This window comes from Vicugna pacos, chromosome 3 (genome assembly GCF_048564905.1).
Source record: "Vicugna pacos chromosome 3, VicPac4, whole genome shotgun sequence".
NCBI lineage: Eukaryota > Metazoa > Chordata > Mammalia > Artiodactyla > Camelidae > Vicugna > Vicugna pacos.
The window spans coordinates 59,949,748-59,971,992 of record NC_132989.1 but is presented as its reverse complement, the minus strand read 5'-3'; the positions used below and the strand labels follow the sequence as shown (position 1 = coordinate 59,971,992).

General features: G+C 34.8%; 2 protein-coding genes across 8 annotated transcripts in view; one reads left to right on the top strand and one right to left on the bottom strand.

Moving 5' to 3' along the window:
- The window catches only part of POLR3G (RNA polymerase III subunit G), a 31,394-nt gene extending 23,329 nt beyond the window's left edge, over positions 1–8,065 (top strand). For 4 of the 5 annotated variants that reach the window (XM_031674076.2, XM_015246059.3, XM_006197653.4 and 1 more), the window contains exons 7-8: positions 2,375–2,521; positions 5,687–8,065. In XM_031674076.2, coding sequence (XP_031529936.1) covers positions 2,375–2,521; positions 5,687–5,773 — 234 coding nt within the window. In that variant the 3' untranslated portion in view covers positions 5,774–8,065. The remainder of the gene's footprint in view (positions 1–2,374; positions 2,522–5,686) is intronic. The other variant, XR_012071331.1, reaches the window with a different exon arrangement.
- A 1,777-nt stretch (positions 8,066–9,842) lies between these two features.
- On the bottom strand, positions 9,843–21,665 carry LYSMD3 (LysM domain containing 3). 3 transcript variants are annotated; one of them, XM_072958406.1, is made up of 4 exons: positions 21,400–21,662; positions 16,745–17,010; positions 12,551–12,908; positions 9,843–11,118 (listed from the first exon to the last, which is right to left on the bottom strand). In XM_072958406.1, exons 2-4 carry the CDS (start codon positions 16,997–16,999, stop codon positions 11,099–11,101), a joined length of 633 nt encoding a protein of 210 aa, XP_072814507.1. In that variant the 5' UTR covers positions 17,000–17,010; positions 21,400–21,662; the 3' UTR covers positions 9,843–11,098. The 3 variants fall into 3 exon arrangements, with proteins under 3 accessions (XP_072814507.1, XP_015101517.1, XP_006197716.1); XM_015246031.3 differs by having other exon boundaries at positions 10,938–12,908; positions 16,745–16,959; positions 21,400–21,665; XM_006197654.4 differs by having other exon boundaries at positions 10,938–12,908.
- Positions 21,666–22,245: the final 580 nt, after the last annotated feature.

The window sequence follows — 22,245 nt, the reverse complement described above, 5'->3', positions numbered from 1 at the left end:
TGCTAATTATGAAATAATAGCTAATAACACATTTTTTCAGATATAGTATATACCTTGCACAGAGTTAAATATAGCACTACATTTCCCCTTTAACTACACAAACTTGTGGGTCGTAGGCCTTTTTACTATGGTTTGATTAAAGTAAAAAAGGAAAAATTCCATACATTAATTAATGATAACATAGCATCACTATATATGTGTGTGTATTTATAAACACTTCAAAAGAATCTATAAACACTATTTTTTTTACTTGCAGTTTTCCAAAGGGATTGCCAATGGGTAAAATTGTACACATTATACGGTAGTAATAACCTCTTACAAGGTAACGTGTCAGTATGAAGATAAATCATCTTATGTCTATTACTTTGATCTTATTTGTTCTACCTTAGTGGGGTGAGGTAAGAGGAAAGGTGGAGCTTGAATTTTGATTAAAAATTGAGTCTATCTTCTTTTTTTTTTTTTTACATTTTTTATTGATTCATAATCATTTTACAGTGTTGTGTCAAATTCCAGTGTTCAGCACAATTTTTCAGTCATTCATGGACATATACACACTCATTGTCACATTTTTTTCTCTGTGATTTATCATAACATTTTGTGTATATTTCCCTGTGCTATACAGTGTAATCTTGTTTATCTATTCTACAATTTTGAAATCCCAGTCTATCCCTTCCCACCCTCTACCCCCCCCCCCCCCGGTAACCACAAGTCTGTATTCTCTGTCCATGAGTCTATTTCTGTCCTGTATTTATGCTTTGTTTTTGTTTGTTTTTGTTTTTTAGATTCCACATATGAGCGATCTCATATGGTATTTTTCTTTCTCTTTCTGGCTTACTTCACTTAGAATGACATTCTCTAGGATCATCCATGTTGCTGCAAATGGCATTATGTTGTCGGTTTTTATGGCTGAGTAGTATTCCATTGTATAAATATACCACATCTTCTTTATCCAGTCACCTGTTGATGGACATTTAGGTTGTTTCCATGTTTTGGCTATTGTAAATAGTGCTGCTATGAACATTGGGGTGCAGGTGTCATCCTGAAGTAGATTTCCTTCTGGGTACAAGCCCAGGAGTGGGATTCCTGGGTCATATGGTAAGTCTATTCCTAGTCTTTTGAGGAATCTCCACACTGTTTTCCATAGTGGCTGCACCAAACGAGTCTATCTTCTAATGTAGTCTTTCATTGCTTTTGATTTCCTTAAATTCAAATTTGAATGTAATTAAAGGCATTTTTAAAAATAACTATTTCAGAACCAGTAATGGAATAGTTAAGTTGCAGTCACTCCAAATACAAATTATGTTTTTTCTCTATCTGTAGTTTACAGAGCAAATGTCTTATAATAGGGTAGGGTATTTACAGGTTTATGAATTAGTGTTCTGATTATTGACTAAGAATAATCACATTTTAGCTAAAGTAATCTTATGCCATATTATGAGTATTAAATATTAAAATTATTGCTATACCTCACCTAGAAAACTTGTGAGATTCTATCATTTATGCAAATTAAGCATAGAACAATTTGGAGAATGGATAGTAACAGTAATGAAAACAGGTCACTTTTTATGGAAAAATGGAAAGAATTATTGGTAGTCATAATAGAAATATAAAGATGTAATCTTAGAGATAAAGATGTAATCTTAGAGTTAAATCTATGTGTTATGAGAAGGTAGAGTACTGATTTTAACAAAGTGGCTAAGTGGAACTATCAGGTAATCAGAGCTTTTCTAACTGCATCTCTTCTTTGCCTTCACACTCAGAGTTGCTAATAAGTGCTAATGTTGACTGAGGTTTGAGTTTTAATCTTCTTTTCAACCTGCCAGATAAATTAAAAAACAAAAATCCCTGGGAATGGGAAGTAAATAATGAGGGAGAACAGAGATAAGAACATGGATAATCTGCAAATAAGATAATTCACCCCAAGATGACTTGGTATTGTTTTAAACAATTTCACTTACAAGCTAAAACACAGACATTTTGAAATGTTCCCATTATGTTCTCTTTTCTCCTTTCACGTTAAAAGGAAGACAGAATAACATTCTGAAAGTTCTTCTCCATAAACTGAATCAACTCAGTATTTTAGAAAGAGGTAGGATAGAAATTATAAAAATAAAGCATTGCACGTTATAGCCGATATCCCAGCTTTACCTGAGACCCCATTATCAAGTAACAAAATCAAAGAAAATACCAGTGTAATGACAGGCCAGTGAGTTCTTGCTTTCTTGAGTTAACTCAGTGTCCTTGGTGGTGGCCTGGAGGTGTCAGTAAGGGAGGATTCAAATAAGGTAATAGGTAACTGTCCTTTTGGGGTTGAGCATGGAAGTCAGAATATCTTGTGATTTCCATTTGAATTAATGAAGCTCATTTATACCAGGAATTGGAAAAGAGAGGTGATGGTGAAAAATCAGATGAGGAGAATGAAGAGAAAGAAGGAAGCAAAGAGAAAAGTAAAGAAGGTGATGATGAGGATGAGGATGATGCTGCAGACCAAGAGGAATATGACGAGGAAGAGCAAGAAGAGGTAATGGTCTATTTGGGGAGGGTAACAAAGCCACTTAGCTTAAGGATGATCTATTAAGTCAGATATATAGTATATAATTAAAATAAACAAACAAAAACCAAGTTGATTGGAACCATGGGTACATTATTATCACTGGCATCAACTCCTTGGTCTCAAGAGAATTATTATAGTGTTGAAATTATAATAATACCAGATGGAATGTAGGAAGTAAAGGTAACCTTCTAGGCAGCTTTGTAAGTGGAAGTCTACAAGTTAAGGAAATTGATCAGATTAGTTTAACTAAGATTTCTCTACTTATAATTTTAAGCCTGCAGTTAATTAAGGGCTTAGTCATGTAGACCTGAGGGGCAATCCCTGCAATACCACAAGGTTTCAAATCCTAAAGTGCAGTGAACACTATAATCCAACCTCAAGTATCTGACTGAATCAGGACTCACTGTTTTGGGCTTGGGTTTCCAGCTTTTTGAAACATGGTGCATTTCAAAATAAGCTGGAGTCAATGAAGATATTTTTAAGCAGGGCACGTTTGTGGGTCACGGCCTCTTTGGAACTTTGTAGATGCCTCTTGAAGTTACCTAGGCTGAGAGTTTCTTCTCCATTCCAGTAACCCATTGTCTTCACTCCATTTCAGCTTCTCACATCACACTCTGAATCTTTTCTTCACCTGAACTGCTCCAACTATGAAATCTTTATTATATACTACAATTACTTTGCATTAAATTTTGGATTACTGTGAAATTTATGTTGGTGTGCAGGGAAGGGTATGGATCCATTTTTATCTGTTTCCAAATGACTAGCCAGTTGCCTGCCTAAATAATTTTCTTCCTGCATTGATAGGAAATTATCCTTTATCAGCTATTAAATTCCTGTATCTACTTAGATGTATTTCTGAACTCTGTTCCATTGATCTATTTCTGAACCATCACTAAGCTGTTCCAATCAATAGAAGCTTCTGATTATTTGTTAATATTTTTAGAGCATATTACCCTTCTTTTTCACAATGTTCCTGTATTTTCTTTGGCTTTAGAAATGCTGTGTATAAAGTCTATTTGAGTTGAGCTGTATTGAATTTAATATCTGTCCTTAAATTCAACAAGAACAGCAAACATTAGGATTCTAGTAGTTTCAGAATTCTGTTCCGGGCCTTGACAGAGTCCTAAACACCACCAGTGGGTTTATATATTTCATTTAAAAAAAACTATACTTTAATAGAGATGTATATATTCTGAGTGAGGCTGGGTGAAGAATGAAAAGGGAAATTTGATTAAAGCCTTTCTAGATTTAAAGCTATTCTCTTTGCCCTTTTTAACAATTAACTAATTAATGAAAAATTATTCCAAATTAACTCACCTGATACATTATCAATTTGATAAGCATGTTGTTTTAAAGAGTAAAATGGAGCAGATTATGTAACACCTACTTATAAAATTGAGAAAATACAGACTTTTTTCTTTCTTCTGTCTTTTGAATGTTATAATTAAAGAAAAAAAAGCAAAGGCTCAAATGAAAGCCAAGAACCACTTAAACCGTCAGTTTCAACAGGTTCTCACTTTGTACCTGTATCAGGATTACTAATATCACAAAATTACCTAATGTGAATCGCTGAACATACTTGGAGGTGCTCATGTCTAAACACAAGTGACATATGCTCTATTTGAAATAAAGTATCCCTTCCTTACTCATTTCCACTTATGTGTACAAGTTGGCTTTCTTATATTTTCACACGAGTGTCGTTGCTCAGATCTCATTTACAAGGCGGCCTCACTTGAACTCTCAACCATGCCGCGCATCCCTGGCACATTTATAGCTTCAGGATTCAGCCAGGGGTCCAGACTGTTGGCTTTCTTGACACCAGAGACCAGGTCAATTTCCTGGAGATGGTAAGAGTTTTAGCTAGATACGGCAACTTAAAGTATTTAGGGAGGACAAAGTAGTGATATGTATCTGAATAATACAAGTTACCTTTCTTATATTTATTTAAATTTATATATAAAATCCCACCATGCAGGTACTAAAAAGGCTGATATCCAGGAGACTTTCTTTTTTAGAATAGTCTCTATTTCTTACTCTATCATAATTCCTGCTATACACAGTAGAGATGTGGGGATTAATTTTTTATGGCAGATTTCAATCATGTACAAAAACTAGACTTATCACCCAGCTTTAACAATGATCAGTTCGTAGGGAGATGGGCTATCTCCTGACCACTGTCATTCACCCAGTCTACTCCTGTCCCCAGCTTTAAGCCCACAGCTGCCTTGGATTATTTTAAAGCAAATCCCAGGCATTGTATCATTTCATACATAAATATTTCAGTATTTAATCAAAAATAAGGGCTCTCTAACATCACAGTATCAGTATTATACCTAACACAATAAAATATAATCCCTTAATATCATCAGATATTAAGCCAGTGTTTAAATTTTTTTGCCTGGAAAATTTTTTTTGCTCATTCCAGGCAGAATCCAAATATAGTCCATACACTGCAATTGATTAATAACTCTCTTAAATTTCTTTTAAGATATATCCAAATGGATTTTTGAAATTTTTGATAGAAAGTAGAGCTATCTTGAGTCATTTACATGGATAACAGTCTTACTAAGCCATAAGAATTGGAATGAATGTTTCCAGGGCTTAATCCTTTGTAACTCAAAGACAACTGAAGGACCCTGGATGGAATGTAACAATGGCATCTTCTACATTTGATTTGGTATCTTAAGGTCTTTTTCTGATAGGAAGCAAAAATCTCTGCTTATGCTCATTTATGCATTGTGACTCAAAACCTCAGTTCTGGTGTAGTCGAATGAATGTTAGTGTAAATTGGCTTTGTTTCCTGAGTTAGTGTTTAGTGGTTTAGCTCTCTAAACCGTGTATCATCCTAGTAAGGTGTAATGAGTTAGAGGTATCATCCTACTGAGGTGTAATGGGGATCCATTTATGTTCTCTTAGCTAGTTGATGCCTGAGAATAGTAGGAGATGGTGTGAAAGTTGTGTGTTTTAAGCATTGAAATAGCAGAGACACTTCTTTCAAGCCTGGTGTATTTTCTAATTAGCTAAATTTGGTATTTATAAACTTATATTAAAGGGACAGCCTACATTATGTTCTTTAATAATGTTACTACTCATTCTTTTAATGTTTACTGAGGACTGTATCATTTCACTTAGGAAAATGACTACATTAATTCATACTTTGAAGATGGAGATGATTTTGGTGCCGACAGTGATGACAACATGGATGAAGCAACCTATTAGCTATGAAATTTCTCAAAAATTTTTATGATACAGCATCTGAACGTTGGGATAGACTTGTTTTTTATTTTATTTCTGATAGGGAGTAAGTATTTTATTTTTATTCCTGTTTTGTTGGACAAATACTTGTTACTAAAATATTCAGAACCACTTTGAGTTTACATAATAGTTACCATACCAGTCAGTATGACACTCTGACATTCCTTCCCACACCTCTCATCCCTCTTATGTAGTCAAATGGATTTTTTTTGTATTATTTGGATTAGAATGTGCCTAGAGAGTTTCTGCATATTTTAATCTATGTATCCATACTTGAACAAATTATTCTCATTTAACTGCTGATCTTTTCTAAAACTACTACTAGTCATCACTATGGATTTCCATAATCTCAAAGTTAGTTTAATATTGCACATGGAGCACTTTAAAAACAAAGAAACTTGAAAATGTTTTTACTTTTACATATGTTCTGTGCTATTATGACTGCATAAAGCTACCTGAGCTCTTACAAGTGCGTATTTTATGAGATTAAAAGTTTAGTGACTGAAAACATATGCACAGGGAAAAACGCCAATCCTAGCTAAATAAATTTCACAACTTACATCTCAACCAGTACTAAGACCTGGGATGAATATTAGAAATTCCTGAATTTGAGACTACCTTCCTCTAATACAATATAATGAATTAATCATCCCACTTATTACATTATTCAAATACTTGGCTTATCAAAAATTAGACTGACATCTTATTTAATTTTGTACTGTATAAAAATGTGGTTCTACTCTCGTAAATCTCACTGCAGAATGCATGTACGTGAAATCTGTGAGGTGTAATGGCCTCTTACATTTCACAGGACTCAGCTTTCCAACTGATTTATGTAACAATGCAGAATTAATCTCAGGTCATTTTGAAATTAAGATTAATCTATTTTGTTTCAACTAAAAACTAGCTCCCTGCCTTTTTGTTTTAGGGTGTGGGAGAAGACATCTAAAAAACTTCAGCCTCCAAAGACTCACAAATGCCAAAGATTTTCAGGGAAATTCATGTTATATATATGTCAAAAATGATTTATTAGTATTACCTACCAAAAGAAAAATTAATTTTTCCCTCTTGGGAAGATATCACCCAGTACCCTCTAACCTGAGAATCAGCCCTGGATTCTATTTCTAACTTTCCTGTGAAATTCAACCTTGAACTCGAGCCTGGTTAAGTTTTCTGTGCCTTAGTTTCTCCACTTGTAAGCAGTTTCCTATAAAAATTGCTTAAATTTCAAAGTTTACCATATGTATTCATTCTCTCAACTTGTAGAAGTGATCGTTTTAAATTTAAATTTGGTTCTCTCTAAAAAATTGTAGCTAGGAAAATGATTGCAAATCATTTGGAGAAACCAACATGTTTTCCTCACAAAATATATTGTAATCTGATATTCTTTTCTTGTATTCTGTTGGGGAAAACTGGAGAAAATGTGTATTGCCTTGTGCTGTTTTGTAACATGGCTTTCTCAGGAAAAAGATCCCTTTCAATTTTAATACTTCCTCAGATAATTCAAGATGAGTGTGAAGGCCATTATTCAGTACTGTTGATCACATGTGATTTCTTATTTAAAGTTGCTTATCAAAACTTAAAGATTCTAAATGGAAAACATGAAAACATTTTAAAGTAACAATCTACTGTACTTCAGAGTGGAATCCTCACACAGTTTCTAGTTGTAGTAGTGACTTGGGATTGATAAATTAACATAAGTTTTTTTTAGTTCTCTCACCTCTTTAGTACTGTAGCCAAATACAATTTAATTTATAGAAATCTTATCTCTATAGTTCTGTTTGTTTTATTATAAATCTTCAGATAACACTTGAGTTGGGCAAAAATACCAAAGATACAAGGAAAATTCCTAGCTTTCGGTTTGTCTCCACCATTTTAGTCCTGCAGATGGTAAGGCATCCCCTTTGGGCAAGGATTTGCCTTGGGAGGCCCCAGCCATCTCCATTTAAGTGCATTGTCTCCCCCAGCTGGAAAATCTTTTTATAAGTTTAAAGTAGACCAATTGCGAAAACAGGCAGGAAATATTTGCAGGTTGCTTTAACCAGCATGAATCTTGTTTTTCTGGCTTAAAATCTCAGAAACTGTGAAGTTATTCCATAAGAAGTTAAACTTTAATGCAGAGATAAGCCTCTTACGTATAAAAAAAATTTGTTGAAGTGTCTTTAAAATTTCTATATAAGATGCAAAAGTGTTTTGTTGCTATAATGCTTATTTTTTTCTGTATTTGTTTACACATTAAATTCTTACAAAATCGTGTCATTTTGTTTTATGTTCAGATGTTTTATTTTGACCTTACAGAACTATATTTGATAGAGAAGACAAATTTAATATTTATTTCACCTAGTAAAATAACTGTTTATTGAGCAGGAATGCCAGTTATCAAATGTTCTTGAACAAACCACCATCAACAAAAAAAACTCCAAGTGACTAAAGTTGTGATAACAAACTAAGAGATTTGGATATTAGAGAATGGTAAGAAATTCAGAAGACACTGTTAACCCTTCTTCCCCCACCACCTTGAAGTGTACAGTATCAGTGCGTTTGTCTTAATATGGTTGGCTAAAGATCTGGAGTTAGTAAAATCTATTTGTAAGAAAAACTATAAATACAACTTTAATATCAAGATGCTTTTAAAAGTGGGAAAAAAAAGAATTACACCAGAAATGCCTCCATTAAATAAGTAAAAGCTCCAAATAACTTTCTCAATCCTTTTTGCTACTGGTAATTTTTAAAAAGTAATATTCTTAAAATGGAAAGGTTTTTTGTTTTGTGATAATATAAATATAGTGACATATGAGTGATCCACAACTTGCTAAGGTGTGGACCATGCCTCATGAGGCATTCTTTCCTGACATCCAAGATGCGCCCCTCCCCGCCAAAAAATAGCCATCTGAAATTTGTTTTCATTTCCTTTTACTTACGTACTATAAATTATCCAGTGGATTTTGTTTCAGTATGACAAGGGGGAAATCCAAATTGGTAGATCTTTGGCAATTCGGTCTATCTTACATAATATCTCTATATCAAATAGAAAGAAGAGAGGTTTTGCTTTATTCAATTAAGTTCACCAGCTTCGATTTTAGATTGAGTAATAAAATAGAAACTTTATTAAATTTTGTAGATCCTTTAAAATACGAAAAATAAGGGGCAGAAAGTTTTAAAAACCAGTTTTACAGATGTACATGCTAACATAATGGTCTACATTTCCATGTTTCATTTGTATAAAATACATTATACAAAAGATTATATAATTTGTATACATAAAAGAATTAAATAAAGCATTCAGATTTCTGTAATCTAACAGTGCAATATGCACATACTTGGAAGAAAAATACTGATTTCCTGAGCCACATTGTTATAATTCAAAATAAGAATGATTCCTATCATAATGCACCATTTAAATACTTCTAAAAACTCCACTTTTACCCTGTGACACTTTGGATCCTTGCGTCTTGGTATTTTTAAAACTCTAACTGCATCCTTCATAATCCCAAGTTGATCGTTTTAGAAGTAGATACCTTTAAAAAGAACTAATGACTAAATAGTGGTTCAATTAAAGAACTCTTCTGGACACTGAACAAGTAAGTAGAGTCCAGAAAAAGACAAGCTTTAAAAACCAAAATGTCCTCTGGAGAAGTTAATTTAACATTAGGCAATCTTCTAATTCTTAATGTGGCCAGCAGACTCTATAACTGATCTTTTGAAGACATGAATCCCATAATCTCCTATGAGTAGGTTGTCAAAAAATATTTAATTTAAATGGCATCCATTAGTTTGAAACTGCCTTAACCATTTGTACCCAGACTTTAAGAAAAAAGAATCTGCCCTTTTAAAAAATAGCAATTTCTCTTCACTTGGAACTCCCAACTTTTAAAGTGAACCAAATGCAAAGAGTCACAGTTCTGTTACTGTTACATCTGCATATATATATGTGTGTGTGTGTATATATATATTTACATATATATATATCTTCTAATGTAAAGCATTGAAGTAAATTCAAATAACGGTTTCAACACAATTAAAAGCCACAATATAAAATGATCACTTTTCCTTTATTAAGTTTTACAAAGTAACCTGCATTTGCTACAAATTTTGATGTATTACTCAGTACTTTTTAAAAGCTAAAATTATACTTTTATCTGTTAAATGCTTAGGAAATCTTTTCTTTTACAAATGACAGTCAAGGATTAGAATCTAGAATTCCATATATATAACATATAGAATTCTATATGTATTATATGTTATATATAGAATTCTATTTATATTCTTTAGAATTATATATAATTTAAATATATTCAATTTATTAAAAATATATAATTCAAATATATGGAAAAAGGAAACTGCCCGATTGTGTCATAAGGTTATGTTATACTTCCTTCAAGGAACAAGACACTCTGCAAGATAGAAATGGTTTTTAATCAACAAGAACATAGTATACTTCACTCCTTTTTAAAAAGCTATTTATTTTGGAAATCAGACTTCTCTACCACAATTTCAAAGTACCACTAGCAAAAAGGAATCATTGACTATAATTTCATCAATTTGATGTAAACAAAATTCTTCAAAGGACATGTAGCCCATTCTACCTAAAATAATCTGTATTCTTTTAAACTTGGTTTTCAGGAGGCTTAATAAATACAATGTAAACTGACCAAGTTAACACTGAACATAAATTAGAAAGATCATACTTCTCTTTTCAAGACTCCCAAGGCACATTAAAAGTATTTTAAATTTTAAACTAAAAGACTTACTCAAAAAATCAATTTGCTCTAACTTCCATATTAACACTTTCTGGTAATTGTCTAAGGTCCTCTAATACATGCAAGGGCTTTAACGTTTGACTACTTTGTCCTGTCATTTTATGAAATACTGTTCCTGAATATACATTCAGCCTCACTAAACATATATATTTATTCACCCCACTTTGTATCAAGATTGGCGTTTGCAATATAAAATAACTTATCAAAAAGCTAAAACATTAAAAGTTAGAAAATAATGCCCGGAAAATGAGGTGGTATTATATATCTTAAGATACATATTTATTATACACAAAACAGGCAATTCAGACTCCACCAAAGCTTTCTTCTAATGAATCATTTTCATAACATTTTAAAAACACACATTTTTAAAAATTAGATGATGGAATCAGTATGCAAATGTTTACTTAGCCAGACTCTGTCTGATGCATAGCAGATCTTAAAAAGTGGCACTATCAAGCCCTTGCGACCAATCCATACACCTTTGGCCTCTCTTCCCCAATTTGATCTCCAGTTAAGGGGAAAAAAATGTTTAAGTTGAGTATTTTCTCCCTGAAAAACAGAGGTTAAGGGCTCAATAAATAAAACAATCTGTTTGCTAATGCAGGTCTCTAACTTTGCTTTTCTGCTACAGACCTCAGGCAGACAATGAAAACTTGTTTTGATCCCATTAACTTGTGCTTCATAGGGAACATGGAGACAAATTTATACAGCCCATCTTATGAATCCTATCGGACCATTCGAAATGTTTAACTTTAATTCTAAAAATTATATTAGTTTACATAAAGTAATATAAGGCATTAAATGTAATTAAGGCATGTTACCACACGTAACACAGCAACAACTTATCACAGTATGTAAGGATAATCTATGTTAACACTTTTCATCAAAGAATAATGAAAGTGCTTTCAAATATCAGAGGCGAATTTAATCACAAAAAAAACAGAAGGAGAGGCAGCATTCTTTAAGAGACAAAGATTACTTTTAGGTCTTGACATAACCTAGTTAGTGTTCTAGTGACCAAATGGCAACTTCCCAACGGTGACACATTATTCTGGGGGCTTAAAAGTAATAATATGTCTCAGCCTCTATTACAGACATTGTATGTTTCTTTCCTATTTCTGTTCTACTTATGTTTTCATAATATACACTAAACGTGGTTTTTTTTTACTTTCAAAATGGAGTATTAAGTGCTATTATCAATAATTTTAGAATCAAACAACTTTTTTGCAACTAAATATTTTGATGGTTCATAGTAGTAAATCTTATTCAGTTGCTGACATCTGTTGCTATCATTATTCTGCCTAATGAATTTAATATTAGTGACCTCAACCAAAATTAATGACTTTAAAAATAAAATTTAAACATAACCAGGCTTGAATAAGAAAAATGATGCATTTCCAAGAACCTCCTAGACACATATTTAAATTCATTTCTGCTTTAAGCATTGATGTAACACGTTTATATATAGATTTACTGCTTTCAGTATCAACAACTAACAACTATCGGGATTCTATACTCAATTCGTTTGTAAATGTCTCAAAAAAAAAAAAAGGTAAAAACAAAGCATCTTCTGTCTCCCTAAATGCTGCCTCTGAAGTGGTTATTGAACATAACCGATACACCACATTCCAGATGCACACGTGATCACTAACACTGTAACTGTGAACTAACTGCTATGTTTTGTATTGAGCAGCAGGTAATTGAGAATTTTGACTATATAGTTTATGGTCTTCTTGTGGGCCAAAGGGTATTCCTTTAGTTGGAGCAATTCCATTTTCCATTTCTCTCTGCTGTGATGGAGGTGTGACTCCTGAATGCAAATGTGAAGAATCCACTGTTGAATGGTGACTAACATCCACCTTAGCTAAAATTTCATAATACAGCAAATAAAATACTGGTGTTATTATGCCTACTATCAACATTATCACTACAGCTGTCCACCACCCTATTCCCCAGTCTGCTCCATAATATGGATCCTTACGTTGAATGTTTTTATTATCAGGTTCAAAACGTATTTGTTGTGCTGTCAAGGCAGAAACCACTTCATTAAGGTTCTCTCTTTTGGTGTCTGTACATTTAACTATTTGTTCTATATCTCGGTCTACTTCTTTTAAAAAGCTACCAGCTGATTCACTGGAAGAAAGAGAATCATTAGCTGACAGAACTTCCTGTTGTTCTGCAAGGTACTGAACAGATGAAGGACGTGAAGCCTGTCTTCCTTTTGGAGGATAAAGTGTTTCAGTCAATGAACTAAACTTTTTTACTGGAATTTTGACAGACCTAAGAGCAAAAAAGTCTTGATCACTGATGAGATTGTTAACCCTCTTGATATCTGCTACCTGTAAAAAAAAAGAAAAACCACAACATTCAACTAAATTCTAGGTCAAAATAGAAGTAATAATATTCATTCATTCCATTTACTTTGGGAAGGAAAAAAATTCAGCTTAATTATTATGTTATATTGAACTTAGTATTAAGTTATCGCACTGAGAGAGATTTTAACTGTGGATAACAGTTCTGTACCACTCGATCTACCGGTCTTAAGAAATCACCAAATCCACTCTACTATCACCCATAAATTCATTAACACTAATACTAGCTATTGAAGTATATTCTAGGATCCTTTGATAGCTCTCTTTGTACATCATGTACAGATATCATACTTTGGCTGCTTGCAATCTTTGAAGAAAGGATTACAGATACCTGTTCTTTCTTCCAATTTGGCAATTAGCGTACAGGCAAGTGTCAACTTACCCAACTAAAACTACCGTATTTCATCAAAACTAAGATGCCATTGACTCTAAGATGGGCTATTCTTTTATGTATCATAAAGGTAAAAAAAAAAAAAACCAACTACCAAATACTGAACATGTCACCATTCTAACTTCAAAGACATTAAAATATGTTAAAAAAAAAAAGCCTTAGAATTGATATAATATGACACTTTGTCTCCTTCACTTGCCTTCTGAAGCCCTTTCTCTCCAAACTTCTCCGTGTAAATGCATTTATTCAACTACCTGCAAGATCAGTCATTTTTTAAGCTTTCCTTGTATTTTTTATATAGTCCCTAACCTGTCTGCATATCCTATCCATCTGCCATTGTGACGAAGGGGAACAGGGGAGTGTTTCTCAGATTACCAATTACTATGCCAGGCTCTCCAACTACCTTTAAGTTATCAGTCCCATTCATCATTCCCATCAATGCTTTAATCTAAGCCCTCATCATTTATCACCTGTTTGATGTCAGAGAGGTAACATGAGTCTAGGATAAAACTTAAGATTTCAGCTTAGTCAACTCAATGGAGAACGATGTCATTCACTGAGACATAGAACACTGTAGAGGGAGAAAAATACAGATTTCACAAACATGTTGACTTTGAGGTGCTTGAAATACGCAGGTGGAAGATGTCCAATACACGGTTACAGATGTATGTGTGAAATTCAGCTCAGCCAGAGATACAGATTTGTGGATTACCAGCAAAAATGGGAATTTAAGTCTTAAGAATAGACAGAGTCACTAGAAAAAGACTGGGAGAAAAAGGTAACATAGGAAAGATCCCTGAGGGATGCCAACATTTGAGGGGTATACTGAGTAAGAGAAATCCACAAATGAGATTAAGAAAGAGAGGCCAGGAAAGCACTATATGATGGTGGTTAAAGTGTGAACTGAGTTTGAAGCATGGCTCTGACACTTTCTAGCTGTATGATTTGGGGCAAAATATTTAACCTCTCTGCAGTTCAGTTTCACATGTGTAAAATGACAGTAATAATATTACCTACCAACCACACAGGGTTACTGTGAAGATTAATGTTTCAAAATGTACTAACATTTAGAATAGTGATACATAGTATGTTATGCAAATTAGCTATTATTAAATTTTAATAGTAGGAAAATCAAATCTGCAGAAACAAGGTTATCAAATAAAGAGGGCTTTTAAGCAGTAGTGGTGACCAGGATTAACTACATATTACTGATCAACTCCAATGAAGAATTAAGAGTTCTTACTGAAAAAATCAATTCCTTTGAAATGTATATGTGGGAGGAAAAGGGAGAGAGGACTGAAAAGTAATGATAAAGAATGCTTTGCCCCTTTACTACTTTGAGACTGTTTTTTCTTAAGGCAAATGAAGATAATCATTGACAAACCCCAAAGCCTGATCCTATCCTCTTAAAACGCTCTTTTGTTTGGTATTGTATAGTATGACTAATAACTACTCAACACTCTCTGAACTAGGCTTTCAAGGTTTAGTATCTACCTAGGTTATCTCTCTGAATATCCCTACATTTTCTCTGTTATGCCAAGCTAACTTACTTGGTTGCATTTAGGATTGCAATGTTAGACTTTCTGTTCCTCTTATCATTGTTTTACAACAGGCATACTTTTAATAATTCCTGACGCTGAATATTTACAAGTGGAATATAGCACTACCATATTTTTAAAATGATAAAGCCTTTTTTTTGCTGCTTTCTCAGTATTTCGCATTATTGTTATTTCTCTACAAAACACATATTCACAATTTTATTTGCATTAAAAAGTGAAATCAGATATTTTCTGATTTAACAATACATGCTATTGTCATACAAGAACAAGTCATGCAAAAAAAAAACCCAAACCCAGCTTTTCTTACCTCATCAAGAAATATTTCAATATTTTATTAAAAATTAAATTAAAATTTGTAATGGATTTGTTTTGATCAATTGTGAATAACTGCAATTATTATTCAGGAAAAAATAATACATTTACCCTCATGGCCACATGAAACTTTAAATATATATATAAATTTATAAATATATGTGTTTCTATAGCAAAGAACTATGACAGGTAATCAGTGAAAGTTTTCAAAAATAAAAACATTTTACACTATGAAGGATTTAGGGGGGAGAATGAAAACATTAATCAAGGAGAAAAAAGGAAAGATATAGAATTTCATGTTACTAAAAAAAGAGCTCATATAAATATTTTAAATGAATGATTTCAGGTAGCAAATCCTGGTAGTATTTAGGATTCCATGCATACATTTAAAGAGTATACCAGTATTATTTTCAAATAACAATACTGACAACATTATGGAAATTAAATCCTTTGTAACTTTCAAGTCAGAAAGTATTTAAGAAGTTCATTTTAAAATGTGTGAGGAAGAAAAAAACGTGACAATGAATATATACATGTTCATGTATAACTGAAAAATTGTGCTCTGCACTGGAATTTGACACAACATTGTAAAATGATTGTAACTCAATAAAAATGTTAAATTAAATAAATAAATAAATAAATAAATAAATAAATAAATAAAATGTGCAAGGAGATACACAGTACATGTTTCAAAATTCTACTGGGGAAATTTAAAAAATGGAAAAAATTCTACTGGGAGTATGAGAACAAAAAGTTTGAAAAGCAGCCATATCAATGTGTTTACATGAAAACAAATTCCATGCTAAGGATGCAAGATGGACATAATGACAGATATAAAATGGATTTAAAACAGAATTTAATACCTAGTAAAATAAAAAGTATACCTTTCATCTATAAATCCAACTTTAGAGAATATATTCCACAGAAATAAAGATACCATCATTTGAAGATATAGTTGTGATGATATTCACTGCACAATGCAAAACATGGAGAAAACCCTGACTATCCATGAGTAAGAGAACAACTTAATAATTATGGTACATCCATACTATGGAACATCATATAGCTCCATAAAATAATGTCAGAACTATAAGGCTATGACACATTAAGAAATGAAAAAGGCAAAAGCAACTTGCAGAGTAATAGGTATAGCATAAACCAATTTAAAAAACAAAAACACATACATATCTTCCCCCTCAAAAAGGTATGGAAAGAAATACACCAAAGTGTGTTACCTTAGGAAACTGGGGCAAGAAAAAACTTTTCCTTATATATTTTGAAATTCTCTTACAACTTGCATAAGGAGAGATAAACACATCTTTTTCAATACTGAAAATAGAATCATGATTTAGAAATAAACACAAATTCAAATATCAACTTAAAAATTTAAAAAACTAACATCCACCAACATGATACAGATTTCTGTGGAAAGAGGGAAAAGAGGGGGGTGGAATACAAGATAGAAGAATACAATTAATCTCAATTGGTGCTATGAACAAATTATTTTGGGCTGCAATATGCAAAATCAAATTAAAACTTACCGTACAACAGTACTGAAGAGCTATTGCATTTAAAGTGTCTCCTTCCTGTATATCTTTTGTTAATACTATAATGTCATCAAGTCTATCTCTTGATGTACTTCTTCGGATTTTCTCTTTTCCTCTGGATCGAAGCTCATACATTTCAGCATCCTCCTCCAACATATCATTGTCTGTACAGTTTCCAAATGCATGTACTGGACCACTTGAATGAACTCCTGGAAGAGGAAAACTACGATTCTGATGTCTCCCTGCCATAATGTCAAAATCTGGAGGGAAAAAAGGCAAAGAAAACTTTGGAAGGTAGCTGATCCATTTGACTGATTTACATGAATCTTATACTCAGGAGGACACTTTATCTTTTTTTAAAGAACGGTTTTAGTTATTTAAAAATTTAGGATCAAGTTTCATAGTTGCTGAAGTACAATGAACATATTTGGTAACGGAGACAATGGATGGGAGGAAGAGGTAATCTATTCATATACGTCATATATCACAAAACATGAGGATGATTACATTTTAACAAGGTCAATTTTAAAAATATTTTAAGAGAATTTCAAAATAATTTAAGTTTCCCTATTCTGAGTATATGAAAAAAACCAGGGAAATAATTTTGTATTATGTCTTAAAAACGTGATCATATATACAATTTATATATCTGATGGAATCAAAGTATATGTTTTATATGTACATACACAACATTTTTATGACCCTAAACTTTCTGGCTTGTTCTGCAGTTAAAGTTCCATGGGATTGAAGTATCTTTTGGACTATCTACCTACTTCCCTGGATCACGCTGATTTCAGTATTTATATTTAGTACAGTATGTGCCTTCTATGCAGGTCACGATTTTGCTCTCAACCAGAGATTTTTCTTCCCTGGCAGCTTTTCACCAAACTGTAACTGACCCAAGTCCTCATGAAACTCAATTAACAGTCCATAAAGACGTGAACAAATTATAAGTCACTATGTTCATTTCTACTTTAGAAAAGACATTTTAAGACTGAGATGAGAGCTAACTTAAGTGTAGTCACTCTCAACTCACCTTCATCAAGCTGATCTATTCTCATTAAAAAAGAACAATAAGCAGGAGAAGTTCTAAGATGGGAAGGGCACTGGGTGCTACATGTTCCAAATGGATGACTGTATGTGGGGGAAGCCACGATGCGTGGCAATTGCTGCCCACTTCATCAACCACTCGTGTGAGCCTAAGTGCTTCTCTCAAGTCATCCAAGTGGAGGGCCAGAAGCACATCATCATCTACGTGCTACATCCTGCATAGTGAGGAGCTCACATACGACTACAAGTTCATCACTGATGATGCCAGCAAAAAGATACCCTGGAACCATGGTACTAAGTGCTGCGGAAGCCTGGCTATATGCCATGCCCCTTGCTGGCAACCTGCGCCATCCTGGGGGCTCGCTCACCCCTCCCAGAGCATCTCACCTCCACCCTCATGTTCAGGGTGGATGTGGGCATGCAGGCGGCATGGACCCTGCCTCCACCCAGCAATCACCCCCTTGCCCTGGGAGCCCAGGATGTAGATATTATACAAAGGTTTCTAAATTCCTTCTTTTCTATGTATTTTTTTTATTTGAGAGGGTGGGATCCCAGTTGGTACCCTGCCCCAACCAATGAAGTCTGTCACTGCTAAAAAAAAAAAAAAATACAAGAACGTAAAAAATTAATACCACATTTAGTTTTAGCTTCATATTAATTGTTCACATAAAAAAGGGTAGTAGATTGTTCTCAATTATTGTGAAGGATGTAGAGTAGACAGGTATTAAGAGGAATTTGAGTAGATAAAATACTTTGGGCCTAATAATGTGACTCAGATATGAAGAGAGGAAATTAATTAAGGATCACGCCAAGTTCTGATTTACATCACTGAGTAAATGGTGGTGCCATTCTCTAAGATTTGTAACACTAGAACAGCATGGGAGTCAGAGGGAAGTCAGTGACTGTGATTATAAATTCCTCTAAGACCACCAAAAAGAATGTCATATAGTCAAATTCAGAAAGATCTGGGTTCAAGATATAATTTCATGACTCATCCGCACATAGGCGGAAACTGAAGCTGTGTAGATGAGATTACCAAGAAGGACAAAGTACAGAATAAGAAAAAGAAGATCCAAGACTGACCATTGAAAATTGCTACATTTAGTATCTGGATGAAGGAAAATCAGCCTGCAAAGAAGAAAAAGAAGTGTTCAGAGGAGGAGGAAACCATGAAAATGTTGTGCCGTGGAAGCCAAGATAAAATGATGTCTCAAAGGTCTTAGTTCAGTTGTGAGTACTATGGAAAAGTACTAAATGAAAAAGAAAAAAATCAGAAAAGACCTATTCCAAAAGTCTGAATTTGTAATATACATGACAGTAGATTATATACTATGTAAACACATACTTATAAAATTTGGGAACTATTTTACATAACTGAATTCAACCCTTGGAAACCAGTTTCTGACCCTGTTCTATGGCAACAGTGTAATGCTCTAAAAACTCAAAGCTTTTTATTCAGATCCCATAAATAACTAATAGCTAGAACAGACTTGCAGACACAGTAAACAATCTTACAATTACCGGGGAAACGGGGTGGGAAGGGATAAATTTGTGAGTTTGAGATTTGCAAAATGTTAGCCACTATATGTAAAAACATATTTTTAAAAAAAAGTTTCTTCTATGTAGCACAGGGAACTATATTCAATGTCCTGTAATAACCTTTAATGAAGAAGAATATGAAAATGAATATATGTATGTATATACATGACTGGGACATTGTGCTATACACCAGAGATTGACACATTGTAACTGACTGTACTTCAATTAAAAAAAATAGTAAAAAATAAACATCACTGATTTTTAACTTTCAGGGATGAGTTTTAAAAACCTAACTTGGAAATAACAACACTACTGAATACCTACAGTACAATGGAAGTCAAACATTGTCAACAGGCTAAAGTTGGTACCACTATATTAAATAAATGATAATTCTCGAATAAATAGATAAGTAACAGCTATATATTAAGTAGATAATTTCACCAATTCCTCCAAGAGCGACAGTATTTATTACAATGTACTGGTGTTCCTAACTCAACAACCATCAAACTAAAGAAAACTACCCACATTTTACATCTCAAAAGCAGTTTCAAAGTCACACCTACTCCTTCAAGGAATTCTATCAACTGACAACTAGAACAAGTGTAAAAATTAAACTTGTTTTAGTACCATAATAAATTAAGAAAGCTTTATTTTTTCTCAAAAACATTGTTTTTTCCTCAAAACACTGAGAATATCTTATCTTCACCTAAAAAAGTTAACAGTTTTATTTCCATTATCTAACCAAGTCTTTTCTATCCTGTGTCTTTAATTAGAGGGAATGTCTGTGAATCCTGTAGATTCCTAGACAAAATTTTATACATGACATACATTTTTCTGGTTAATTTTATTGTTTTCATATTCTCAAAAAGTTTAAAAAGTTAAGAGCCACTTAATATATGGCAATTTACACGTGGCTATACGGACCCATTCAGCTGCCCTTTAGATTTTTTCTCCCTGATAATTTGTTCTCAGAACCCCCAAACTGGCTTAGTATAGCTGAACTTCACTCAGCAATGCCCAAAAGACATTTTAGACATTTATTTCAACATCTCTCCACAATATATTGCTAAATAATATTTAAAGAGTAGGACTTGATCTGTTACACAATCCCTTCACTCCCCTTTGTAATGAAACGCAGGCAGCAGAATACCACAAACTAGGCATCGTTTCTGAATAATCAAGAATTAGTTGTGTCCCTAACTGAAGTGAAAAGCTAGACTCTGGCCTAGGCATATAATTATTTGAGCCAACTTCAGAGATTAGAAAGTACACAGTATTCAAGTCATCTGGCTCAATTCTCTTCACCTGTCTTAATTCTCGAAAGGCAGAAAAAAAAAAAGCACAAAACCCTCTTCAGAAAACTGAAACAAGCCTGCACACTAGATAGATGACATACGTGGCAAAAGGCAATTACCAACAGGTACTGTGTTAAATTACTCATCAAGTCACTCTGTAACTGAAAGTGATTTCCCAAACGCCTTCATACTGTATAACATAACTGCATTTGGGTGTTTCTCTTTGACATTCCTTAAGCAAGGAGCAATAAAAGGGCCACAGGGCACAAGCTAAGTTCAGCACTGGGACAGTATCACAGGGACTGTATCTGCCCGGGCCAATTCAGTTTTTAAAAACTTAACTTCCTTCCTTCTCCATTCCACAAGTCTAGTTTTCTTCTTTCCCAGTTATCCCCTGCGAGGATTAAATCTCAGATCTCTATGGCACACCATCACACTTGGACGACGTGAGCGAGACGCCGTGGGCGAATTTTCAACACAAACACGAAGTTGTGGGAGAAACGTAGTGTGTTTGGGTTGGAAACGCGCTGCGCCGGGATTCGGGCAGGTAGGAGTCCTTCGTGTGAGCCTCACTTTCCCCGACACACGGGGCTTTGGCGGGGCTGGCCTGGAAGGTCTCCCAGGCCTCCAAGACTCTTTAACACGCGGGCTGCCCGGGCCACATCTGCGGCCGAGGAGTCCGAGCCGCCTCCATGGAGGATGTAGGTGGGGCCCAACCCAGCCGGCCGGGACCGAGCACCCCACACCTCTCGCCGCCATCTTTACCTGTCCCCTTAGCAGTGGGGACGCAGCGAGGAGACGGCCAGCAGGTCCGCCGCTGCCGTCCCGGGCCAGTTCATGGCTGAGCCTCCGTTTTCTGCTGCCAACGTCCGCCGCCGCCGCCGCCAACGTCGCCGCCTTTCAGGCCTTGCGCCGCCGCCACGTCCGCAAACCTGCCGTGCGTCATCGCGTCAAGTGGGCGGAGGTGGGAAGGGACCCGGAGGAGGAGGAGGGCGGGGGCGCGAGGGCGAGCCCAGAAGCCGGGGCTCCCCAACCACAGGCCTACGCGAGCGCGCAGGCGCGGGGATTCCGCCGGCGTTCCAGCCCCGCCGCGCCCCGCCCCTTCGTCCCGCCCCTTCTCCCCAGTAATTGCTCCTGGGTCAAGTCCGCGGCGAGCCCTGCGACCCAGGGCCACCTGCCGGCTGCGCCTTTGTCCTACGTCCACACAGCGCTGGCAGAGACTGTCTACAAAACACTGAGAGGGGAGGTGCTGAGGATTTGTCGGGGGCTATTGTGCTCTTCCTCTCGCTCTGCATCTGGTGGTTTCTGTGGGGTTGAGAAAACATAGTATTGACATCCATGTTTTTTAAGATAGTTCTATGCTCCTTACCCTTCAAGCTGAATCTTCTAGACTCCTACAGTAGGGACAAAATACTGGAGAAAAAAATCTTTGGTGGCAGGGAACGATTGTTTCAGCCTTTTTTTTTAGGTGAGGAAAGTGAGCCACCTAGAGTTAAGCCCCGGGAAATTTGCCCTCTAGCCCTGGCTCTCAGGCTTCCTATCCTCACTGAGAAAAGGCAGTCTACAAATTGTAACTTACTTTGTTTTGAAAATTAACTTAAAGTCTACCAA